This window comes from Coenobita brevimanus, chromosome 33 (genome assembly GCF_032717465.1).
Source record: "Coenobita brevimanus isolate Jiangsu-jjx chromosome 33, ASM3271746v2, whole genome shotgun sequence".
Taxonomy (NCBI): Eukaryota; Metazoa; Arthropoda; class Malacostraca; order Decapoda; family Coenobitidae; genus Coenobita; species Coenobita brevimanus.
In genome coordinates this window covers 15954754-15981586 of record NC_136986.1, presented here as the reverse complement: position 1 = coordinate 15981586, position 26833 = coordinate 15954754, and the positions used below count along the sequence as shown (strand labels likewise).

The following is a 26833-nucleotide window of genomic DNA, read 5'->3' as shown; positions in this document are numbered from 1 at the left end:
AGCTGTGGTCTTCGAGAGAAAAGAAGTCACTGAATGCACAGTGAGGCTGGATGATGAGGAAATGGAAAATGTGAGTTTAAGTACTTGGGTAGCGTGATGAGTAAGGATGGAAATTTGGAGGATGAAGCACATGAGAAAGTACAACAGGCAATGAATGTCCCTGATTCTTAGAAAGCAGTGATATGGAATAGGGAAGTGAACATGGAGATAAAAAAGCCTTGCACTGTAGGAATTTTATACCAACTCTAACGCATGGACGTGAAGCTTGAACCTTGTTGGAAGGGCACAAGTCAAGAGTGAGAGCAGCGGAAATGAGTTACTTGAGAGGAGCATGTGGAGTTACATGGAATGACAGACTGACAAATAAGGAAGTGGAGGAACATTGTGGTGTGGATATGGATTTGATAAAAAGCGTTAGGAGAAAAACATGGAGGTGGTTTGGCCATGTGGAGAGGATGGGGAACGAGAGCCTCACGAGGAGAGTGTATGTGAGTGAAGTGGAAGGCGGGAAGAGGGAGGGGGAGACCAAGAATGAGATGGATAGATGGAGTGGAGAGGTATATGAGAGAGGAGGTTAGAGCTGAGGGAAGTCAGCAAAATGGCCAGGAACAGAGCGAAATGGAACCGATTTGTTTGTTGCCTTCCCTTGAGGGATTGAGACAGCTGGCTATAGACAGATAGATAACTAAGAAGAAATCTTAAAGTAATAATACACTTTCCGCACCGGCATCTTAACCCTATGAAACCTAATTTACTCTGCATAATTATACTCGTATACTGCTTTTTATTAGAGCATTGGTGATGTTGCGGCGGCACGAGGTGTGGGTGTGTTCGAGGTGGGTGTGGATGGCCAGGACACTAACGTGACGCGGGCACAGCTCTCCCCGGTGGTCAGCCAGGCTTGTCGGGTAGGTCACTCTTACATTCAATTGCTCAGGTGGGGAGGTCACTCTCACATAGCTCTTGAGGCAGCCAGGCATTCTCTCATTACTACTGAGGTGGGTTAGCCACTCTCACATTACTGCTTAGGTGGGTAGTTCACTCTCGCATTACTGATGAGGTGGGTAGCTTATTCTCACATTACTGGTGAGGCATATAGGTCACTTTCACATTAGTGTAGAGGGGGGGTAGGTCACTCTCACTACACTGATGAGGTGGGTAGATTATTCTCACATTAATGCTGAGATGGGTTGGTCAATCTCACATTACTGCTCAGGCGGGTAGTTCATACAGTTAACTGGTGACGTCAACAGCTGCGGCAGGTGTCGCGGTGCGTGATGGTGGTGATGGTGAGTGACGATCCAGCCTTCCTCATTGACTTCGCCAATTGGTCCGTCAATGGCCGCCTCCTGGTGAGGTCGACTAGGCTCCTGGTGGTCACTCACCTGCCCAGGTACAACCTCGAGGCTCTACTCGTTTCCCACTGGACATTTTCCATGATGAACACCTTGGTTGTAAATGATGAAACCTCAGCATCTGACAAACGGTAAGTTATTCAGCAACGAAGAATGTACCTCCAATGCCAAAATTCTGTGTGTGTGTGCTTTTTTTTGGGGGGATGCCATGTTTTTGAAAGTGGTGTATGATTACTTTTCTTTTTATTTGCCATAAAAATAAAATTAATTAAATCCTTTGCTAATCTTATACTAATGTGGGGTCTCAGAAACCCCAGTCCCCGAAATTTGATTTTTAAAAATATGAGCATAAGGTCTACAGATCTGTCCGTCTCATTACCTTCCTGCCTAGTGATGCTCTTCATGGGGATGATGGGGTCATAGCTGTATCTGGCTCTGATTTTGCTCTATAGAGCCATTGGGGTATGTTAGACCCCAGATTACCTATAATGTAACCTCAGTTGAGCCCTCTTATGATTTTTTTTTTCAATTTGCTGTCTTTCTCCTTTTGTATACAGAAGGTCCCAACATCGGTCTACTGCAGGCCACCCAAGGAATCATGATATTACTTTTAAATTTTGCAAGATTTAATTTTAAAATTTGCATACCTAGAATTTAATCATTTTTGTATAAACTTTAAAAAAATATATATATTTTTTTCAATTAAACTTTATTTTTTCTGGCACTATTCAAAGATAAGGGGTTGAATTATTTGTGTATTGAAGCATTTTGAAATATCTCAACCGGAAGTATTTTTTTTTATTTTTTTTCCGTGGGGTCCGTCAGACCCCACGTTACCTAATATGTAACAAAAAAAAGATTACCTATCTAGGATTACACCCACACTTCTTCAACACTTAAACATTCTAATCTTTTCTAATCATTTGTCTCAGCTCACACAACCCTTTTGAGCTTCCTGTGCCTCACAAAGAGTTTCTAATCAATATTTAAATAAATTGCCTGCACTGCCTTTCATAACAGTACAAGTCTACAGAAAGTGTAGATCTACGCAAGCGCCCCCCCCCCCCCCCCCAACGAACAGGGCTTCACTTATCACCGGTACCACTCCTGTTCATTATCATATCAACAACAGCTTCACAATGTAGTTTTCCAAGTATTATGTTCACTTCAATCTTAACCCCTGAATCTTGGGGGTCTTAGAAGCCAAGCCCTTCGTGTATGCATTTTTTCCTTGAAAGTAGGCTTTTTCAAAGTCATGGCTGCATAATTACAGTATACTGAACTTTCAATTAAGGACCAGATAAATCATCTCTCCTTCATCTTTCAATTGTAAATATCCCCAGGTCGGCTTTAGGTGGAGGCATTGTGGAGGTAGTAGGTGATGAATGGAAGTAATTTGGTGAGTCACGGAAGGATGTTTTCGTACGGGGGTGAGTCGTTAGTTACACCAACAAACTCTCATCTCATTTCTGTCCAACCCTCTAATGCAAGATTTAACCGTTACTCCCAGTCTTTCATTTATGCAACAGGTCACCTCTGGAACTGTCTCCCTGTGTCTGTATTTCCTGTTGCTTATGATCTCCAGTCTTTCAAACGCAGTGTGTCCAGGGACCTCAAAAGGAACAGTCTTGAAATTAGCTCTCTTATCTTGTGTTTATTTTTTCTTGGAGGGAGAAATTTACAGACTTCTGGCCTTTTATTGCTTCTTCCTTGCATTAAAAAGATAGGAAGACAGTTAGAAGGCTGAAAATGATCAACCTTCCATAACAGCAAAATTCCATCAAGAGGGAAATGTACAAGTTGACAGACACAGGCTACAGAGTTTACCTAGGCAGGATGTAAGCACCAAAGAACAGCACTTGAGGACAACTGAAGGGACCTCATCAGCACCCCATCAGGCCCATATGCCTTGTCAGCATTAACGCCAGTGATGACTGAAAACACATCAACTGAAGAAATTTTAATGTCAGCCATGAGGAAGTAAGAGGGAGGAAGTGATATAGGAACAGCACCAGAATCGTCTAAGGTGGAAATGAAGGAGAAATTCTGAGCAGAGAGTTCTGCTTTATCAGTAGAAGAAACAGTTGCAGAATAGTCAGAGTGGAAAACAGGAGGAAAGGATAACGAAATAAAGTTGTTTGAAAGGTTTTTGGCAAGCATCGGAAGGAGCAGGAGGAATTTGAGTTAGTACGACTGATATATTTAGCAGAGTGATGGACGGACTTAACACGATTCCAGCCAGAAATGTAAAACAGATAAGATTCAGGGATGGTTGGCTCCAGTACCTTTTGAAGGCCCTCTCCTTAATGTGGACAGTATTTTGAACAAGCGTAATTAATTTTTTTTTTCATTAGTCACAGCATAAAAGAGAAAAATGTATGTTTCCATACCTGAGACAATAACCTCTGTAATGCGTGAGGCACACTCAGATGATTCTCGGCCACTGAAACAATAATTATTTCAGGGAAAATAATATGTACTGTCTGAGGTCCTCCCAATCACCAGCTTCAAAATGCCAAAGTCGCCAATTATTAGGATCGTTCTCAGGCCTTACTGAGATACCAGGACAGTTAAGGTAATAAGATTGCAGTCAGAGGAGCCCAATGGAGAGATAACATTAACAGCATAAGCAGAAGGATTAGGTGCAAGGGATTGGTCAGGTATATTGGGACTCTCCAGAAGACTGTTAGCAATATAGGTCAGGTGCTGTCCAAGCTTCTCTTGGTCATTAAGGATGGAAAAGATGTAGCTTTGTAGGTGGATCAGTGATAGGAGAGGAGAGCCAAGGGTGGGGGTGAACATTGAAATCACCTAGAAAGGAGACTTCAGGGAAAGAAGAAACTGACAGGATGTTCCATCTTAGAAATAATAATGTCAAAGAATTTTTCATCAGCAGCATAAGCAGCAGATAAGAAACGGCACATATATACATAGTCAGAGAATGGTAGGATAGCCGAAGCTAGAGACTATAGAATTCAGAAGACTGAAGGACAGGAACATGGGTGCACGATATGTTATTATGTACATATACAGAACAGCCACTTTTTGTTATGAAGTGAGTATACAGAAAGTAGAATACGAGGAGGGTTTGTTTTAAGTCGTCTCAGACAGCTGAGCCTCAGTACTGGGCAGAAGTTGAGGTTTAGAGGAAGCAAGGTGGCGTTCACCAGAGATAAAATTGAAGGAAAGGTTGCGAATGTGCAGAAACAAATAAAGAGTATCACAACAAAACCAGTTTGCACTAATATTACACTATAATACCGTAGCACATATTATTTGCACTTGTAATGCAAGTTCACTTGCACTGTAACCTGAAAATAATTTCTTTATTTCTGGCGCTTGTATTACGAGTTCATCCACCATACCCTGAGATCATTTCCTCACACCAATACATTTCCTTATATTCTAATTCTTCTGTGGTAAAATCACTTGCTAGGGTAATTTCTTAGTGCACGAGAGGAATAGCACAAGGTAATTACTAGTTTACTGACACAACAAATCCAATTTGCATGTATATTGCACTGTATTACCAAGAGTGAGAGCAGTGGAAATGAGTTATTTAAGAGGAGCTTGTGGAGTCACATGGAGAGACAGGCTGACGAATGAGGATATAAAGGAGCGTTGTGGTGTGGATGTGGATGTGATAGGAAGTGTTATGAGGAACACACTGAGGTGGTTTGGCCATGTAGAGAGGATGGAGGGTGAAAGACTGACGAAGAGAGTGTATGTGAGTGAGATGGAGGGGGGAAGAGGGAGGGGGAGGCCGAGGATGAGATGGAGGGATGGGGTGGAGAGGTATATGAGAGGGGGGGGTGAGTTGGGAGCAGGGCAGTGAAATGGCGGGGGACAGGGCGACGTGGAGGCGTTTTGTTTGTGGCCACCCCAAACGGGATTGAGGCGTCTGGCAATAGATAGACAGGTAGATTTCCATATCACATATTTGTAGTTGTACTGCATGTTCACTAGCAGTGTAACCTGGGTGTTTTTTTTAAACTCATACCTTTTTTATACTATAAACTATATTATAAATTCTTATGTAGTAAGATTACTGTATACACTGTTTACACTTTCCCACACATCAGTGACTGAAGAAATCTTTAACTCACTGCACTGGCAGAGTATTTCCTTGTTAACCTGCTGCCGTCACTGACAGTTCAGGAAGACATGGCACTGCCTGTACAGTTTTTAACCTCCAGGTGCCCACGTTCACCATGCGGTGACACGTAAGTAAGTCTGCCTGAGTAACCCTGTCAGGCATTACTGCAGCACTGTGTCCTTGGTGTACTAGTTATGCCAACAACCTGTCTGAACAGTATGAATGCATTCACAACAGTGGTAGCACAAAGGTGTAGGAACACCTTCTTGTACCACCTGCAGCACATCCCACTTGTCATGCCAGTGGATGACCGACATGTTACCCCATTTCTCGATGAGTAAAGCACCATTCTCGGTCCTGGCAGGGAAAATAGGGTAGTGCCTCCTACTTGGCTTGACAGTACCGCTGGTTCCTGTCCCATCTTCAAGGATAAACTCGGCAGTTACATTATACAAGGAGAAACGCAGGTGGTTACATTATCGTCTCGCTACATGGGCGATAACTACAAAGCCCAGCATATATCCGGTCTTGCAGTCACAAGCAACAAAGACTGTGATGCATAAGCGCTGACGTTGGACGATGTGTATTGGATAAATGCCAGTCAACCCCAGAACAATTCATGCAACTCAACCGCCACAGCTCTATGGAAAGGCGAAAAAAATGGAAGAACCTTATTCACATGGTCAGAATTGGGTGAATTTTCCACACCCTATCATTGGGTAAGGGTCTCACGTTGGGGGAGAAAGTGCAGGAGCCATAATATGGCAAAGTACTGTGTAATGTGCCATGTACAGACGTCAGAATAAGTTCGTTTCTCTTTCAGTGGACCAAGGTATTTGTAACACTGCTCGATGGAGAGGTATCCCCTCTTCCTCCCTTCCTCATGGTCCCACACATAGAGGTAGGAGTAGGTAGAGGCAGCATATGGGATTAACCAAGGGTAGGTCAGAGTGAGGCCAACAGACCTGACTCGACCAACATGGCGGCGACCTCTTTGACAGCTGTCTGACTTGGTTCTGCTGACCAGGCGGGAGTGTTTTCTTAGTTGCAAACAGAAAAAAATATGTTTTATCTTTATTTATTTACTTATCTATTTTTGCATACTAACCTACAAACTATAATTCACTCTACAGATACTCACCAGTGAAATGTAATGGATGGGTCAGATTTCTCATCTCCTCTTTCATTACACCCAAATGCGGCAGAGGTGGTGGGCATTTTTGGAGACTTAGGTTGTTTGATGGTGAGTTACAACTTAGGACAGAACGTCTCACACCCACAGCTGAACTACAACTAAAACCAGAGGTAGAATGAAGTCTACTTTGTTTCTGGCATTCTCCCTGAGGAATGCCAGGTGGACACACAGCTGGAGGTATTAAAGGCTTAATAATCTCATGGCCACACCCACGGAGGTAGGATTAGGACTCTTCCCTCTATGGGCACAGCCATAGAGGTAGGAGTGCACAGCAATCTTCTTCAAGTCAGGTAGGTGTTGCCGTGACCTCTTGACTTGACCAATATGGCCATTTGACAGTTCTCTGGCTTCACCAGAGCCTTCTCACGCCGACTCTACCCTATTCCTACCTCTATGGTCCTACACTCCCACCCAACCCCCCCACTTTTCTCTCCGACCCCATAACCCCACCCGGTACCCTCCATATTCTCGCTCACAGCCAGCTAGGGGTTTCTGTACTTCAAGCACCTGTCTAATTACGTGTAGGCCTAGTCCGAACAACTAATAAAGGAATAGTACAGTAAATATCATAAACCAAGTTAGGAAAAGGTTTACTACACTGAGAGAGAGAGAGAGAGAGAGAGAGAGAGAGAGAGGAGAGTTAAAAGACGGAGCGACAGGCAGAGAGGGAGAGCGAATGGAAAAATGAGAAATGAGAGGGCAGTTACGGAGAAAATAAAAAGGGGAGAGGCAAGAAGAGAACAACGAGAGTTAAGAAAAGAGATTGACAGTGAGAAGAAGAGACCGTGAGAGGTGAAATGAGATACAAGCAGTGTGAAAGGAAAAGAGAAAAGGGAGATATGAATCGAAAGGCCGGGAAACAGGGAAGTAGAGACAAAAGGGGAGACAGCTGAGAGAAAATGGGATTGGAAGCAAACATGGAAATACGGATAACAAAAGGAGAAAGTGGGAAAGACAGCTACGGAACGGAATACTGAGAACGATAATGAGAAAAATCAGAAAACGAGGCAAGGTAACAGGGAGGAGGAAGAAAGTGTGTTATTCTAGCAAGGACGCAAGGAAAGAACTAAGCAGGGTAAGACGAAAGCATTGAGGCTGAGTGGAACGATTGACATTCAAGTAAAAAGGGAGGGAGAGAAACAGAGAAGTTAGGGAAATTTGCGGAAAGTAGAGATTAAGGGTGGGAAGAAAACAGGTTATTTTTTAGGGCAAGAAAAAGGAGGGGGATGTTAAGAAGGGAAGACAAGGGCAGGGATAGGGAGGGAGGAAAGGAGGGAAAGACGGGGGGAAGAGTGGAGTGAAAGATTTCCGGTGACAGGGAGAGACAGAGAGAGGAGAGAGAAAATGATGCATGCAGTTATTACTGGGGAACGAAAGCAGTGAAGGAAATGGATTTAGTACAAGTAAAGAAATACGGAGAGAGTAATGGAGAAAAAAAGGTAAGACATGTGACAGACGAAAAATGTAAGACAAAGTTGTGACACAAGGAGGGAGAAAGAAGAGTGAGGTAAAGAGGGAGTGACAGAGGGGGAGAGAGACGAAGGAAAGGAGAGAGGGAGGAAGCTAGGGACTGAGCAGATAGCCATAAAGAAAGGGAAGGAGGGAAAAGGAAACTGGGGATAAGACAAAAGATCCAGAGGGAGAGGGGGGGGGGGGCAGTACACGGACAGGCACAGACTGATAGGTCGACAAATATTCAGAAAGTGTGTGTGTGTGTGTGTGTGTGTGTGTGTGTGTGTGTGTGTGTGTGTGTGTAAATGAGGTGTCTACTACCGCAACATTTATTCACAACAGATTTATTCTCTCTCTCTCTATCGTGTGTGTGTGTGTGTGTGTGTGTGTGTAAAAGAGGTGTCTACTACCGCAACATTTATTCACAACAGATTTATTCTGTGTGTGTGTGTGTGTGTGTGTGTGTGTGTGTGTGTGTGTGTGTGTGTGTAAAAGAGGTGTCTACTACCGCAACATTTAATCCAGCAAATTTAGTTCTCTCTCTCTCTCTCTCTCTCTCTCTCTCTCTCTCTCTCAGTGTAGTAAACCTTTTCCTAACTTGGTTTATGATATTTACTGTACTATTCCTTTATTAGTTGTTCGGACGCCTACACGTAATTAGACAGGTGCTTGAAGTACAGAAACCCCTAGCTGGCTGTGAGCGAGAGTATGGAGGGTACCGGGTGGGGTTATGGGGTCGGAGAGAAAAGTGGGGGGATTGGGTGGGAGTGTGGGACCATGAGGAAGGGAGGAGGAGGGGATACCTCTCCATCGAGCAGTGTTACAAACACGGAAAAGGAAACGAACTTATTCCGACGTCTGTACATCCCAAAGACAGGTGTGGCTGTGAGGTCGTCCAGGATCCAATAGTCCTGTATGGCATACCTTTGTTATGTGTGCCATCAGTACGGTCACAGCTTGCCACACGTATAATTCACCGACTTCAACAGGATACCATTGCGTCATGTTTACTCTCCAAAGTTGAATAAAATCATCTAGCTCTTGTAGGAATCCCTCCCCCCAAAAAATATATATATATATATATATATATATATATATATATATATATATATATATATATATATATATAAGATGCTGTAATATCCACAGTAGGTGGCTAATATACACATACACTTTTCAGCAGCAGTATCTGCCAACCCTCTAATTTCCCAATAAGTAAAAGGAAATCGTAGCCAGAGTTCCACACTGAATAAAAGCCTTGTGTCCAGTGCTGAGTTGATAGTTCAAAGCTTTGTTGGACTGAAGAGAGAACAATGAACAATGATATTATTACTTGTCCGTCTATTATCTCATTTTCCCCTTCATTATAACTTGTCCCATATTTTTTTTTTTCTTTGCTTTTAATTTCACACAGCTAAGTTGCAGAATAAAAATTTTGTGGTTATACATCCTTTTATTGAAAATTTTCATGACTAGCACCATATCATTGTGCTGATATCTAATTACAGCTTAGCATTCCAGATGGAGAGGTGATAATATTAGGTCAAGTTAAAGTGAAAGGAGTAGAGCAAGTGGTCTTTATCCCCGTGAGAGACCCTGCTTACGACTTTGTTTCTGCGAGGGAAAAACAGTGGCGAGTATATAGAACCAATGGCTCACGTAGGAAGCAATTCACTAGACATGATTTATTTCTAGAAAACATTCAAGGCATCGACAAGATGGCCCTATGTGATGAACACACAATAAGTGGAATTAACTTTATATATATATATATATATTGCCTTGATTAGATATAACTTCCAAAGACTACACGAAACTGTCTCTTCATTAGCTAAAGGAAATAATAAATTACACCCTTGTAATGTCTAGGGAATAAAGATAATTCGTTCTGCCTGAAAACTATAAACGTATTGTGCAGGTACAGCATGTTGGTTCACTTGCCGTACAGTCCTGACGGTGCCCGGGTGCTGCAAGTGGCTTCCTGGACCCCCAGATCAGGTCTACGCTATCTCACACTTCCCACCCTTTTCCCGGAGAAATACACCAAGTAATGTGTACAGATTACTGGCCATTTTAGAACTGGAGAATCTTATGTACTCTGTTGAAATTACTGGGCATTACAAAATTGGAAAAATATAAGCAATGTATCCAGATTACTCACGGGAATAGACTGGGCTATACCCATTTCATTCTAATCTGGCTTAAAACTGTCATCTCATCATCTTGAATGGGTTTAACAAGAGATTAACACTAGAGCATGGTGCTAGTCATGAGAAAGTGTTATGGGAATGAAGTAGAGTCATAGCTTTGAATTTTTCTGCATCTGAGGTATGTGAAATATGTTGTGAAAGGTTGAAAATCTAGTGCACATTAGTGTAAAGCAGGTATAATTTGTAGCTGACAGTATACATGTTATAGACAATGTAATCAAAAAGAACATCGAGCCGAGAAACAATTAGTTAAATGAAGATAATTTAGTAATCCAGTAATAATGATCAAAATTTGTCATGGAGTACCTTCTGTAGACTTGCTTTAAATGATACGCAATAGACTTTATTCCTACATGATTATCATAGGCTGAATAAAAGTCACTTCCACCTAATATTGTACTGGAACTTCCGTTCGTTCAGAATACTACATTATTTTTGGCAGTTTCTATGGCGCAACGATAAACGTGACAGCGTTACCATATGAACCCTACTGGCAAGAGTCCATGGAGGGCAACACCACCAGGTACTCAGGCACTGACTACAACCAGCTGGTTGTGGTTGGCCAGGCCCTGAATTTTACTTTCCGAGTCCTTCCATCACGCAGCTGGAATGAGGTGAGAACTATATACTTGTCTGCATTAAAACTTTTGCCGTTACTATCTGTTGCTGTTGTTATTAATTTCAGTATTACATCTGAGTGTATTATCAGCATCGTTTTACAATATTTAGTAGCCTACTCACTTTCTTATGTGATATGTTATCTGTTATTTAAAATGCGATCTCTACAGAAACTGCATTGTATCAGCATCGTTTTGCAATGTTTAGTAGCCCACTCACTTTCCTATATGATATGTTAGCGATTATTTAACCCGCCCCATCCCGACGTTTTCTGGGCAGTGGTACGCCCCAGTCCCGACATTTTTGGACCTTTTTTTTTTAGGCTCAAACATTTGCTTTTGGTGAGAAACATCGATAATTCATAGAGAAATCGCTTACCTGAGGTTTAAAATACTCGATCCAGGTACGAGTACCTCCTTACCTGACTGGGTTTTCTAACAGTCTAGCACCAAAGAAAACGAGTTCTATGGGAGGGTAACTATTTCATCCACTCATAAACAGTATTTATTTGTTTACTTGGTACGAATTTATATGTAGTACAAGAGTATATTGGTTTTCAAACAGTAATATAGACATTATAAGCATTGTTTCACTCACTAACTCATCACCATTCATGACCTTTTTTTCCCACATTACCTGATCATCATTTCTGACTGTTTCTTCCTCTAATGCTATGTAAACTTTGTCCTCCAGATTGTCATCGATTGGGGAATCACTCTGGCCCTGAATGTCTTTATTGGCCAGGTCACTGGTAACAGGTGAATTGCCGAGACAATGGCGTGCAGGGGGGTGGGGAGAGGTTATGTGGTGTAAGGCATTGTCCCTGCTTGGCATCTTGTAGAGGAATAGAGGAAGGTGTCCCGTGTATATCTGCCAAAAATTACTCGCGAAATCACTCGTGAAAATTGAAAATTGTGCAAATTCGGGACCTTACAATGTTGCCGCGTTAATTTACGTCTCCGGGATATGAGTGCACATCGTGTGAGGACGTGAATTCACGTCTCCGGGATGGGGCGGGTTAAAATGCGATCTCTGCAGAAACTGTACTGTTTTCCACAAAATCAATGTTCAGAAAGTATTCACTGCAAGGGTTTGGATTTGATCTCATTTTGGTTGCTACTGCCAGAAACCTAATTTCAAATAACGTCATTTTGTTTAAGGTGTTATTCAAACAAACTCGACTCAGCTCAAGCATATCAGTGTTCTACAGTATCATCCTAGATGAAATGTGTAATAATACTGAAACAGCACTTTAACCTCTCCACTGCCCTCAGTGATGATCGATTTCGATCAGTGAAACGTATAGTACAAACTGTCGCTGGCATCGGTCTCCTCAGTGCCACCTAAAACTGCATGATAAACCCCAGGGATATCCTATTAGGTGTCTTTTATGAACCCTCCGTATGTACCGATAGATAATTTCAACCATAGTTCACCGCTGCTTGTGAGTGACGTCGTTTTTTCTTGATTTGATATGCACCGATGGGTTCCTTTCGACTCTATCTCTGTTTTGATGTATATCTCATTATTTACAGGATGTTATTAAATTTATTATTTACAGGATGTTATTATATTTCTTATCAAAAATTTTGGTTCCGAAAGCAATAATTTTTGTTTCATTCTGACTGTTTATTCCGTGACTGGTAAAACTAGAAAATGAAAAGAAAATTGCTTTAGATCGTCCATTATCCCTGGACAGTTTGCTGGCTTTGTCCAAGGGAAAATTTTGACTCTGTAAGGCGTTTCTCTCTCTCTCTCTCTCTCTCTCTCTCTCTCTCTCTCTCTCTCTCTCTCTCTCTCTCTCTCACTCTCTCCTTTAAAACGCAGATGAGGTAAAGGAATAACTTCCTGCCATCCCCCTGCTTCTTTGTGGCATCGTGCTTCTCACACTTCACTGAAGCATTTCATATCCTGTCATAATTTACTGACATTTCAAAGATCATTATTCTCCTGAAGTGAATGCCTCTGTCCCTCTGCAGTAAGGGAAGCCATATAGCATCCGCCAAGCAGTGAAGCCTAGTCCCCTTTCCTGTCCAGCTCTTTCTTGCAAGGGTTAGCAGATGTTCTCAGTCCTCATGTATACAAATGATCAAATCAGGAACTATCATCATTCTGTATTTCACACTGTCTATGGTCTCTAAACTTCTAAACTTTATGTCCAATCCAGACATCTCGAAATAAACGTGATTATTTTTAGTTCTTCCTAGGAAGAACAATACATTATTATACTTGGAGCCTTTGGCTCGTACTTTATTATGGACTAAAATGATCAGTTTTTTTCAAATTAGGAAGGGCTTCTTGATAAGATTTACGGAATGCTACATCATAACTTTTAGTTCGAAACATTATCTTGAAGGAGCTTATAGTAAAAGTAACACGGGGAAAAAAAAAAATCAACTGGGGCTTTCATTTCTTTATTGTAATGTTATATTTCCTTGCAGGTAACAGATCAGGTGCAGAGTCGGAAATCATTCATGGCAACAGTGGTATATGGTGTTATTCCACAAGACCTAGAGAGGTGAGATTGTAAGCAAAGGTTAACCTTTGCACTGCAGTGTTCATTATTTTTACTGATAATCCGATTTAACTGCAGATACTTTTATGCAGCAAAGAAAAGCTATACATTGTCAAAAGATAGACATAGCCTATATAATCTGAAATTGCCTAATGCCTTATCAATTACAGATAACGTAAGTGATGAGGAAAATAATTTTTGAATTTTGTTTTACTTGCTAAAGTGGAGTAACTAGAAAATGAATCTGTCAGTGCACAGAAGTCAAGAGCATTCTTCCACTTGACTGCCTACAAATGTGGAACTGAATTCTGCACATATTACCTTCATTTGCTTGTTCACAATAATGACAATCCTTTTGGTTCAATTATGTTACCATGCAACATTAGTAAACCTAAGAAAGTCCATCTGATAATGAAGGGGTTAGAAACTGGTTCGGTTATCTCATCTTTTAAAAAGAATCTCATTTCAGCCGACGAAAAAAATGTCAGTACCAACATGTTATAGGTCTGACAGTGCGTCCAAGAAGGACTATACATTCATCTACGGTAAAAATATATTACTTGCGCTTAATTCTTGGTTATTTTCGTCTTCCCAACATAATAAACAGAACTGGGAAGGATAGATGAATGGGAAGATGATGATGGAGTTGTAAATAATATACCGTAGCTTCTTGTAGTCTGACAATGTTCGATGGTAAAGGAAATGATCTGGCGGGTATGCGTGGGGCTGTGGGAAGATGATGAATCTGGAAATGTAAACAATCTGTAATATTCCGGTAGTTTCCAGATGGGACTTCAGTTTCAGCTGTAGTAATAATAATAATAATAATATCATTATTATTATTATTATTATTATTAGCTGCAATAGCAAAGCTGGTATTGTTTTCAATCTGTCCATCTCTCTGTCCGTCTGTCAGTGTTTCTGTTGGCACGATAACTTCGCAACCGCTCAAGATATCATAACAAAATTTTACAGGTCTGTAGTAGATAAAAAATCGATCACGAATTCGAAATTGGTGAAACTAGGTCAAGGACTGTGTGTCTGTTTCCATGATAAATTCGCAACCGCTTGAGATATCATCACAACATTTTACAGGTGTGTAGAAGGGATGAAAATCTCTTACGAGTTTGAAATTACTGAAAGTAGGAGGTTTGTGTGTTTGTTACCATAAGAACTTTGCAACAGTTGAAGATGTCATCACAAAATATTACAGGTGTGTAGTAGGGGTGAAAATCTACGAGTTAGAAATTGGTGAAAGTAGGTCAAGGTCAAGGTCATATTCCAAGCCACTCTAGATATGTTTCGGCTCGCGGTTGGTGTGATTCCCCCGTTGGGAGGGCCTCCAGTTATCGCCCACCTTACAAGGCGGAGCAATAATGTTTTTTCCTGCCTCAGTATGTGTGTGTGTGTGTGTGTGTGTGTGTGTGTGTGTGTGTGTGTGTGTTCCCATTATACCTCATGAATGGCTTGAGCTATCGACATGAAACATTCAGGGTCTCAATATGTGGGCAAAATCTTGGCCGAGTTCGACAATGGGCACTCTGGGTAAAGGTCAAGGTCACCGAAATGGCTCCCAAAGGTCAACTACTTTTTATCGCCCGCCATTAGCACCATTATATCTCATGAACGGCTTGAGCTATCAAGATGAATGCTTCAGGGTATCAAGATATGGCCAAAATCATGGCCGAATTCGAAAATGGGCACTCGGGGTCTAGGTTTAGGTCAGAAACATGGCTGCCAAAAATCAAGTATTATTTATAGCTCGCCTGTGGCATAATTATATCTCATAAATGGCTTGAGCTAACAACACGAAACCTTCAGCATATCAAAATATGGCCAAAGTCTTGGACTTGGCCAGCAACATATTCTTGCATTCGACTAGCAGCCAGACTCTGAATGCTTTACTTTCATTTTTAATTATTATTATTATTGTTATTATTGATAATATTATTATTATAATTATTATTATTAATTTATTATTATTATTATTATTATTATTGTTCGAGAACAAATTCTTTCCGATGGTTGGATGTAACAAATGGCTGTAACATCTACAAACATAGCATCTTTATTTCTAACAATGTTTCCAGATGGGATTTCACATTTGCTTATGAACAAACTGCTGGTAAATTCGTCATGGCGACGCCGGTCACGACACCCAGTTGGCTGAGCTTCTACTACCCACTGAGTGGCCAAGTGTGGATCGGTGTCTTGGCTTGTACGTTGACTGTCTGCTTCACACTCAAGGTAAGCATGCAAGAGGTAAGGCATGGGCGCATCCAATATTAGTAATAACAGGCAGCAGAAAATGGTTCCTTATTATTATTATTATTATTATTGTTGTTGTTGTTGTTTATCATCATAATTAATACAGACGTGGGACATTCTCAATCAGCAGCCCGGGGCCGTCTTCCGGTGTTAGTCACATACGTAAATATATTTTCACAAGGCAGGTACTTCTGTTTAGCTCCTTCAGGATTTTTACACAAATTTGCTTTAGCGAAGCACACTATGGTTGTTCATTTTAGCGAAGTCCCACCTGGTGCCAAATATGTCTATTGCCATTGTTTTTTTATTGTTTTATACTCACCGAGGACAACAATGCACTTAACCCTCTCATGGTAGGGTTTTCTTGTTCTTTTCTTTTATATAACATGAGCCAACAGCATATGATTTTTATTTAGGTGAATGTGTCAGTAGAGACAATTGCTTATTCTGGTACCATGAACAGGTTAATTCTATTATCTTTTCCAGTAAACTCCAGACGATAGGTTCAAGTGAGTGTTTAACATGAGACTCACAGGTGAAAATCAGAGTGAGCAATAAAGAATTATAATGGAAAAATATTAGTTACATTTTACAGATATAAGTACAACGACTCTTCTTGGATGATGTTAGATTCATGCAATAAGAAATTAAAGAATATATATCGCTGTTTTTATACAACATATCCTTAAACACTTTGTTGTAATATATATTTATGGTATAGACGAGTAAAGAATGGGTTTAGATTGTTACTTCCACCCCGAGCCTCTACTACAGCCACCACTGTCATGTAAGTGGTAGGCTACTTCACACTGTTGATTCCTTGAAACCACAGCATGGAATTGTTAATTAACTCTGCTTTCATATAGTTATAATTTGGTCCGCCTTTTTCGACGAAGAAAGACCTTAACCATTCCTAATCAAATGAACTCAAAAAAAAAAAAAAAAATGAACAATACATCGTACCTTCACTATAACCAACATCTGACTATTCCATGACATTTTCACTATTTTTGAGCGTGCTATAAGTAGCCGAAAACTTACATTACGAAAAATAGAAAAAGATCAAAATTATTTTACGAAACTGGACATACGAAGCAGCTCCGGAAAAAAAAAAAAAACAAATAAAATATTGGGAGTGACCTCATCAGATTTCTGTGTCTCCCTAACGGTAGCAGATACGAGGAGGTGCATTTCCTTTCATGGCTGTTATTATCAAAACCATTCCACTGTCCGAAACATCACTGCTCGCCCCTATGACACAATAAACAGCTACGCACTCATATCGTTGTATATGTATATCACTGTATATGTATATTTTACAGATTACGAGGTGGCAAACGCGTCATGGAGTGCTGAGTACTGGATCAGTTGTGCTGGAGTCTGTGGGCACCCTGTTGGGCCAGGGACTGTATGGACGCCTCTCAACCAGCCAGTCCAACCACATCCTGGTTGGCACTTGGTTGTTCTTCGGTGTGGTGGTGGGCACAGCATATCGCGCCAGCCTCATCGCTTCCCTCACCCTCCCAAGGCTGCCACCCAGACCAGAGACAATTGAGGAGCTGGTCAAAGTAGTTGACAGGTGAGACATCGAAGAACAACGTTTGGATGCAAAGGTGCTGGGTGAAATTGAAATGCAAGTTAATGCTGGGCCCTTTTGGTTTTGCCCTATCACTGCATCAAAGTTCTTAATCCCTCAGTTTTATTTTTCCCCTCATTCACTAACACATCACACAGTGAGTTAATTATCACCCAGCAGCTGGTGTTTTATTCAAATCCTTCGATACGTTACTTTCAGACCTGATTGTTCAAAAGCGGGCAACACTGAGAGAATCAGTAAATGGTGTTCTCAAGTACCACGTATTACACCATCCACATAACCATACTTGAAATATTCCATTCCTCAATATTTATCTCTGGCTTTACTTTTTTTTTTCTCTCTACTTTTATGCTCACCGCTCTCGTAACCTTATTCTCTTCCACATGCATTGTCCTCCAGAGACGCACAGTCTTTCGCTTATGCTTCCTCCACTGTCTGCCTTAATACGTGGACTAGATCCGAGCATCCTGTAGCACTTTGGAAATTATTCATTTCATTGCTTATCTTACATTCAGACAGTTGTGTAACTTTATTATTATTATTATTCCTATACTACATTAGGATAAATGCAAGGAATTTTTTTTAATAAACGGTAGAGAGAAAGACCAAATAAAAACACTATAGCTCAATAGGTCTTTCAATTTAACTTGCCCCATTTTTTTTTTTTTTTCATTTGTAGCTTATTTGAAACTCAGTGGCAGGAAAAGACAATACTACGTCTTGCCTTCTGTCGGTAGCACTTCTTCGTGACTAACATCATATCTTGGTTTTAATTAATTGTCACAAGTTAGCATTCGAGATGCATATATAGCAATTTTAGGTAAATTTTAAAGTTAACAAAAAAAATACTAAATGTTATCTTGAAGTTAAGTTTTGGTGTTGCGTTATTCTAGGGGTCAGTAGTAATACTAATTAAACAATTTTTATTTGTACATGTTACAGAGTGACAATAAGATCTTTTGATGGTTCATACACGAAGTTCTTTTTAAACTCTGAATCAAGTGCCTTTAGAGAACTTGGGAGGATGATGGTCGGGGGAGATGTTATGGACGGGCTCAACGCAGCACTGAAGATGAAGTGAGTTGGTTTTACTTACAGTGATACTTTTTTTTTTTTATAACAAAACAGAGAAAGGAAAAACATATGACTAAAAAAATCCATACACCAAATTACTGGCATTCTCGATTTTAAAAAAATCTGTAACAGTTGTGCTTGAAAAGCTGTAGGTTGAAGTTTTGGGGGAAATAACCCTGGGGAAGCGAGTTGCAAAGAGATGCAGTTCAGGGAATAAAAGAATTTTTATAGGCGGAAGTTTTGCAATATGGCAGTATGACATTCCACTCATGAGCGCTACCAGATGCCCATGTAGCACACTGGAAGGTATGGAGAGGTGGCACAATTGATGAAACTTCGTCTCAGCATTTGCCATAAAAGTATCTATAAAATAGTGGAAGGTAGGTAATACTTCTTCTTACCTGTAAGGGAGGAAGTCTGCTTGAAATATGAAAGTTACTGATAATTCTAACAGCTATGTTCTGAATCTGTCTAGTTATTTTAGTGCAACCTGTCCCCATCCACTCCACAAGGGTGAGCAATATTCCAGCTGAGAGTGCACATAGCTCTTATAAACTATAGCTAACTGCTCATCAGTGAAGAAGCTACAAACACTGTACAATAATCCAAATTTCTCTGAGGCAGCTTTAGCAAATGATCTGACATGAGAGGTCCAGGTGAGGGCATTGTTAAGTGAAACACTGAGAATTTCAATACTTTTGGAGATTGGAATATTATCAGCATTGAAGATAATATAGGAATCTGGCACTATCTGTCTGTTAGTAAACTGTATATATTTGGTTTTACTAGCATTAAATGAGACAAGGTTATTTTGTCCCCATTCAGGCATCCTGGCTAAGTCTTTATTTATGGAGATGGCTGTAATGAGTTGTGAGTTAGACATATTAAACTTTGTGAATGGATGTTTAAGTGTCAATGAACTGTGAAGTGTTGAGTTAACTGCATGTGAATGAACTGATTATGAGTGACTGATAAGAGATCATTAATATGAATTACAAATAGGGTTCGAGCCAGAACTGATCCTTGTTGCATGCCGTTGGTCATTGAGGGATATTTGAATATACATCATCTACTTTTATTTCTGTATTTCTGTTGTTCAGATATGAGGAAATCAGAGGAACAAAAGATTTTAGTCCATCGCAAGGGAGTTTAGATAGCAGGGAATGGTGCCACATTCGTTGAAAGCTTTAGAATATCAAAGGTTACTGCATCAGTTTCTCCATGTTGGTCAACTGATTGATAGATGGTGTGAGTCAGGAGACTGAGTATATCAACAGTTGATCTTTCGTGGCGAAAACCATACTGCGTATCACTAATGAAGTTGTTTAATTAAATATGTTTAATTATGTGGTTATTCGCTGCAATTTCAAATACTTTACCAAGAGAAGACCTGATAGATATTGGTTTGTAATCAGAGGGGTCAGAGGAACTTCCTTTTTTCAGAACTGGGTTGGTATTAGCTTCTTTCCAAGAATTAGAGCATGAAGAAGTACGTAAGCATAGCCTGAATAATTTACCTACAACATAAGCAAATACTGGGGAGCACTTTTTCAAATAAAAATTGGAGGAATTCGACCTGGGCCTGGAGATTTGTTGGTTGGTAAATTGTCTATGACGGATTGTATGTATCTAGTCTGTATTTTACAGTAAGTGGAGCAATTTCGGGAGAGTCATGTTCTAGTACTGGGACGTTCTAACTGACCTCTTGTAATGTAGCAATTCTTGCAAATGTACTAATAAGGATATTCTCTTTACCATGTGAGTCATTTGTAATGTTACTGTTTGAAGATTTTAGTGGGGGAATGGGTGATGACTTGTTACATTTTTTTTTTGGTATTTCGGAGATACGATGATTGACATAATTAAAGTTACTGGGATGCTTGTCTGAATAAATCTGATTCATTTATGTATGTAAATCTTTTGTCATATACATTTGCAGTAGAAAAAAAAAACTATTGTACTGTATATGAACAAAGGAAAAAGAAAAGAAAAAATGTATCGGCATTATCAGTTATTTATGAGTATTTTTTGTTCTTTACATACCGTATATTATACATTGTCATACATTACTGTTTCAAGTAAGATAATTTAATATCATGATTTTTAAACATGTCTCCGAATCAGGGTGTAAGCACCAGATCCCAATCCTTGAAGTCCAGAAGTCCCTCTAAGTACTGCTCCAGACACCTTCACATGTCACCACTTCAGTGCTAACATCTGCCATCCATATTTAAAACATGCAAAGGCTGTCTCACACAGGACTGGTGTACTGGTATCAGCGAGGTTGTCGTTTTGACATGTTAGCGGATATGATAGGAGGTCAGTAAAGTCTGCTTTTTAACCCTTTAACTGCGAGTGTCATTCCACAATCACACTGACAAAACTGGACCAAACCGCGGGTGTCATTCTGGAATGATCGTGAATATTTTGAACACCGCGCGTTTTCCCGGCGCGCAAATTGTCTCACGCGAGAGTAGCTGTCGAGTTCTTTCACGCCAGCCATCCCACACCTCCCTCCTCCAACCCCGAGGGGGCCCCCCCCACCCCTGCCCTGACCCGCATCAGTCAGTATCTGTCCAGCTCTGTGCGTGATAATGGCGCTCCGTCCCGACTCATCGTCGCTCGCTTCCTCCTCTACAATGATTAGTGCTAGTGTTCCCTCTACCTCTACACTGGTAAAGGAACTGCCGACGGCGAGGCAGAAGGGGTTGAGCACTCCTGAAATTAGAACTGAGCTGGACAAAACTGTAAGTACTACTCTTGATTGTGGCAGTGAAAGTGACACACTCACAGCAAGCAGTGATGATTTGGCAGTGATTGGTGGTGAACCATTTTCCATTGATAGTGACAGTGATGAAAGTGATCGTGTTGTTTCCCCCCCACCACCCCCAACTTACTCTGGGAAAGGAAAGGCTCCTATGGGCAAATCTGGTATTGCACGTGGGAAGGGAGTGAAGCGCAGGCTCACGTCTCCCACACCAGGCCCTAGTAAGCATTTCCCATCAATTTCCCGTTCCCCTAGCCCTATTGCCCTCACATCATCATCATCATCTGTCGTGCCCTCTCCTCAGTCTACATCATCTGAGGAGTACGAATGACCAAAGCCTGCAAAGTGAGGGAAGGCAGGCTGTGCAGGCCGTGCAGGCAGGCCTAGAACAAAGGGGATGCGTGGCAGTTGGAGGGCAAAGCTGGGCGATAAGCGAGGAGATAAGCGAGGTGATAAGCGGGGTAGAAAGGGTCAAGTTTCACCACGCACCAGGTCAGAAACCACCCCGCCTGCCCCCCGCTCAGCTCCCTCACCCTCGCCACCCCCCCACTCACCGCCCCCGCACTCACCCCCCTCCCCGTTGCCTCCTGCCTCACCCCCCTCCCGCTTGCCTCCTGCCTCACCTCCTGCCTCACCCATTGCCTCCACCTCAGCTCCTTCTCACGGGGAAACGAGTGCAATGCAACCTGCCCCTGCCACTGAACCACGCACAGGGCAAGTGGATGCATTTGTTTGGTCTGACGGTGCAGATTTTCAGCCACACAATCCACCGTTTGATATGACAAATGCTGGAATACAGCCTGCCTTCCCATGCAACGCAGGAGATGACTTTGTTGACTACTTCCTGGCCTTCATGGATGATGAAATCGTGCAGCATGTCAGCGATGAGACCAATAGGTATGCAGCTCAGTGTGCAGCAGAAGGGCTGGGACCTATTGGCTCACCAAAGCAAGTGTCGTGGTTGCCTGTCGGGATCAGAGAGCTGTATGTGTTCTTTGCACTAATGTTTTTGATGCCCCATATAAAGAGACATGAGTTGGAGGAGTACTGGCTCGTGGATGACATAACTACTATCCCAATATTCGGGAAGTATATGTCACGGGATCGGTTCCGACAGCTGCTTGGATACCTGCACTTCGCTGACAATGCAAACCCGTCCCAAACTGACCCTTTGTGGAAAGTGAGGGATTTTCTCAACAGGATTAGGGATCGATTTATGCGATTTTTCCGGCCTATGCAGAAAGTCGTCATAGACGAATCCCTGGTATTGTTCAGAGGACATCTCAAATTCATGCAGTACATCCCCAGCAAACGCCACCGCTTTGGGATAAAGTTCTTTGTGCTGTGTGACTGTGAGACGGGGTATATCCTGGATTTTGTCATCTACTCTGCTAGCACAATGGATGTGAACAGAAAAGACCTCCTTGGCTTCTCTGGCTCCGTTGTAAAAGTGCTGATGGAGAGGTATTTTGGTGGTAATCATGTGCTGTACACAGACAATTACTACACAGCACCGAAACTCTCCAAATACCTTGCTGAACACGGCATTGGCACTGTTGGCACTGTACGGAGCTATAGGAAAGAGTGACCTAGTTTCCCCGAAGCATCATCATCATCCAGGGGAGATGTTCACCTGAAGAAGTCAGACAAGCTTCTTGCGATCAGGTGGCATGACAAGAAGGTCGTGAATATGATCAGCACCATCCACAAGGGGGAATTGCAGAGAACTGGGAAGGTCAGCTACAGGACGGGAGAGCCAATCATGAAGCCTGATGCCGTCATTGATTACAATGTAAATATGAGACTTGTTGATAAGTCTGATATGATGATTGGCGAAATCGACAGTCTCAGGAGAAACACCCGATGGTACAGGAAGGCTTGCCTGCACATGCTCGATATGTGCATGCTCAACGCCTTCATTCTCTACAAGACGCAAGTCGGGGGCATAAGGCAACCATCACTGAGACAGTTTTCCAAGACTGTCGTGCAGCAGCTACTTGCACGATTTGGTCAGGTGATGGCATTGATCCCGAGGCGACACTGACACACAACCTGACCGTCTTGAGTGCCGCAATTACATGAGCCGGCACCAGCTTGTGAAATTGCCTCTTACAGCAGGCGGCAGGTTGTCACAGGGCCGCTGCAGAGTATGTTCTACCACCACATGGAGGCCTAGGACGAGAAAAATGAGCACACACCAGTGCCTGGAATGCCAAGTCGCTCTATGTGTAACTCCGTGCTTTGCCGAGTACCACTCTCTGAGTAAATACTGAAAGTGACACTGATATATAGTGATGCGACAGTGACGTGCTTTGCCAATAATTGTATAATGGATAATGTAGTAATAAGGGATATTTTGCCTAGAAAAAAAAGGTAATATTGGCCAGTAAAATAAGTGATATTGTAATAAGAGAATCTGCGGCACTTGTGGAATTCTGCGGCACTTATGTAATTCTGTGATGCGCCAGTGACGCAATATAGTAATAAGTGCAGTGTAAATATAATGTATATTGCCCAGATTATATGTAAAATAATATTAGAAGTTAGAAAGAATGAAAAGATCGCATGAAACGTCAGTGAGCGGGTGCCGCCGCAGTGAAGTGAGGCGCAGCCGCAGTGAAGAGCGGGCGCAGCCGCAGGGAAGTGCCTTTTACCTACCTCAGTGAACACAGAGTGGGTGTTTATCGTATGTACAGTGTTCATATATGTTTATATTACTATTATGAGAGAGTGGTTGGCATTTGGTACTGGTGTGTGGGGCGTAAAATAGTTATTTCACACCCCTCACTTCTAACGGCTCTCCCCGTCCTGTGAAAGTCAACAGTCATGAAACCTACATCAATGGAAAGCTGAAGGTTAGTACTTTCTAATGGTACCTTATTTTTTTCTCTAGCTTTATTCTGTGCAGAGTTATTAAGGTTTAAAGGTTTGTTTACATTTGGCTGAAACCCCAGCGGGAGAGGACAGTCAGACCAAAACAATACCCGCGGTTAAAGGGTTAACGAAATTCAAATCCATAAACTGTTCCCTGCCCCAGCAGGGATTTGAACCCGCATCCATTGGGATATAAGAACACATTTCTACCGACTCGGCCACTAATAGATAAAGATAATTATCACCCAGGGTCCTTTTTTTGTGTGTGTGTGTGTGTGTGTGTGTGTCTGACTCTGGTCATAGGCTTCATAGCCTGCTCTCAAGGCCCAGTAGTCCTCCTTCATACAATACACCACTACATGTCCCCACTTTCAGTGCTAACACCCACCGTCCATATTGAGTACATGCTAGGGCTCTCATACAGGAATGCTTAACCCGCCACGTCCCGTTGACGTATATATATGTCCACACGTTTTGTCACTGTCAGTCCCATTGACGTATATAAACGCGCATCAGTTGCACAATTTTCAATTTTTTTGGTATGTATACATGGGACACCTTCCCCTACAAGATGCCAGGCAGGGACAACGCCTTACACCGCATAACCTCCACACACACCCCTCCGCATGCCATTGTCTCAGCAATTCACCTGTTACCAGTGACCTTTCCAGTAAAGACATGTCGTGCCATGTTACGAAATTCAGGGCCAGAGTGATTCCCCAATCGATGACAATAAGAAGGACAAAGTTTACGTAGCACTAGAGGAAGAAACAGTCAGAAATGATGATAAGGTAATGTCACCAAAAAAGGTCAGGTATGTTGATGTGTTTGGTGAGTGAAACAATGCTTATATTGCCTATAATACTGTGTGAAAACCAATATACTCTCATACTACATATAAATTCGTACTAAATAAATAAATAAATACCGTTTATGAGTGGTGTGGAATAGTTAACCTCCCATAGAGCTCGTTTTAATTGGAGCCAGCCTGACAGAAAACCCATGAAGGTAAGGGGTACTGCTACCTTATCAAGTATTTTAAACCTCAGGTGAGCGATATCTCTTTGAATTTTCGATGATTCTCACCAAAAGCGGAGGTTTGAGTCAAAAAATTAAAAATCCAAAATTGGTCGGGATTGGGGAAAGTCAGCGGTGGAAAATCGGTCAGGACGGGGCAGGTTAAACCTCATTACTGTCCGCCTTTAGCAAGGTGGAGAGATAATGTTTTTTTTTTTTAGCATCTGTGGATCTGTGGATGTGCAGAACCCCATTACTTTTGGTGTGGATTTGATCAGTGATGGCCAAATGTCAGCTGCCATATGTTTTGTAATATGGACAGGCTTTATTGCAAAGCGGAGTGACTGAAATTCATAGAGTTTAGTGATTCTTCAAATTTATTTTGTGGGTAATTTGTTCCTTACCCAACGACATGTTTTGGCAGGCGATTAGCATTCAGCCCTCGAATGCATTTGCTTCATTTATTCATGTTTCCCTAGACAACATTGTTCAGCTTTAGGCAGATATCTTGTCATGAAGGAGTAAATGGATGTCCGATCCATCCTCACCTATTTTAAAAATCTCTCCAGACCTGAATGACATTGCTTGGAGATAGCATGGATGAAAAGTCAAACGTCACCTGGCTGAAGGTAACAGTAGAACGTAGGGGTCTCGCTAGTGCTTTTGTCGACTGTGTTTATTCTCGACCATTTATAGCAGTGACTTCCATGTGATGTAATTACTTAAAACAATTATTTATTATCCGGAGAAGACAAACCATAATTCTGTTTGGTATTTTTGACCTCACAAAGAGTCATGGCAATAGTTTATGAACAAATAAAGTTGGAGGAACACAAATTATAACTATAACTGAGCAAAACTTATGAAAAGGGTTTTCTCTTCTTTTGTAATTTTTCACAATAAATCATAAAAACATTTTTGCCTATGGTTCTGGATCTCCAAAACTTTATCATACTGATTCGAGAGTTGAGAAAAATGCAAGTAAGCACACTGATACAATTTTCCAGAATAGTGAAAAAGTACTTGTTTTAGGTTTAGTCTGTTCCTAAAACAATGCATCTCTCTTAGACACAGGCCCGTATTCTTGTTGGGTAAGAAGGCTCCCTGGCACCCCATTCGTAGCGATTTATTTTTGGATGTGGCTGATTGATATCCTTTTGTATGTTATTTATGCAGAGTACGGGAATGTTCGAAGGATTTATATAACATGGAGTATAACGGTAAAGTGCAGTAAGGAAAATAAATCGCTTAGGATTTGATGTTATGGAGCTCCCTTAAACAACGATAATATGGGACACAATGGCTATTGGAAAGTGGCCCGTGTTCTATGAACTTAGTCTGTCACATGTCATTCAGAGGGAACTTAGAGTACTGTCTGGCATTACTGTCAGTTATTACAGAGAGAAAATGCAATGCATATATAACTGATTTTTTCCCTTTGCAATAAAATATTCGGTGGAATAGTGACAGAAACTTCTAAACTAAGAAATCGTGGACTAATCGCCACAGCTCATGTTAGTTGTCATGGTACATTTGTTCACTAAATACCTTATATTAACATCTTACGATCCCCACACGATTATATTGAAGACCTGTAGAGGATGAAAAGCCGGTTACAGCTTTCAATAATCCCTTCATATCAGGCTGAATACAGTGGTCTGACTTTAACTAGAACAAAATAGGAAATGCGTCCTCCAAGTAAACGAATTAAGAGAAATTTTTAAAATGAAAGACTTCATCATCATTATCATCATCATCCGGACCTCCTTTCCCACCCATGGGCAGGGTGAGAAGT

The 26833-nt window shown here is 41.5% G+C and overlaps 1 protein-coding gene across 1 annotated transcript in view; it reads left to right on the top strand.

The window, feature by feature from the left end:
* Positions 1 to 455: 455 nt before the first annotated feature.
* The window catches only part of LOC145395801 (ionotropic receptor 93a-like), a 60592-nt gene continuing 34214 nt past the window's right edge, over positions 456 to 26833 (top strand). The window contains exons 1-9 of the mRNA XM_080269338.1: positions 456 to 488; positions 792 to 908; positions 1254 to 1486; positions 10017 to 10145; positions 10751 to 10922; positions 13368 to 13444; positions 15532 to 15688; positions 17032 to 17288; positions 18249 to 18383. Of these exons, the coding sequence (XP_080125464.1) occupies positions 456 to 488; positions 792 to 908; positions 1254 to 1486; positions 10017 to 10145; positions 10751 to 10922; positions 13368 to 13444; positions 15532 to 15688; positions 17032 to 17288; positions 18249 to 18383 (1310 nt within the window). The remainder of the gene's footprint in view (positions 489 to 791; positions 909 to 1253; positions 1487 to 10016; positions 10146 to 10750; positions 10923 to 13367; positions 13445 to 15531; positions 15689 to 17031; positions 17289 to 18248; positions 18384 to 26833) is intronic.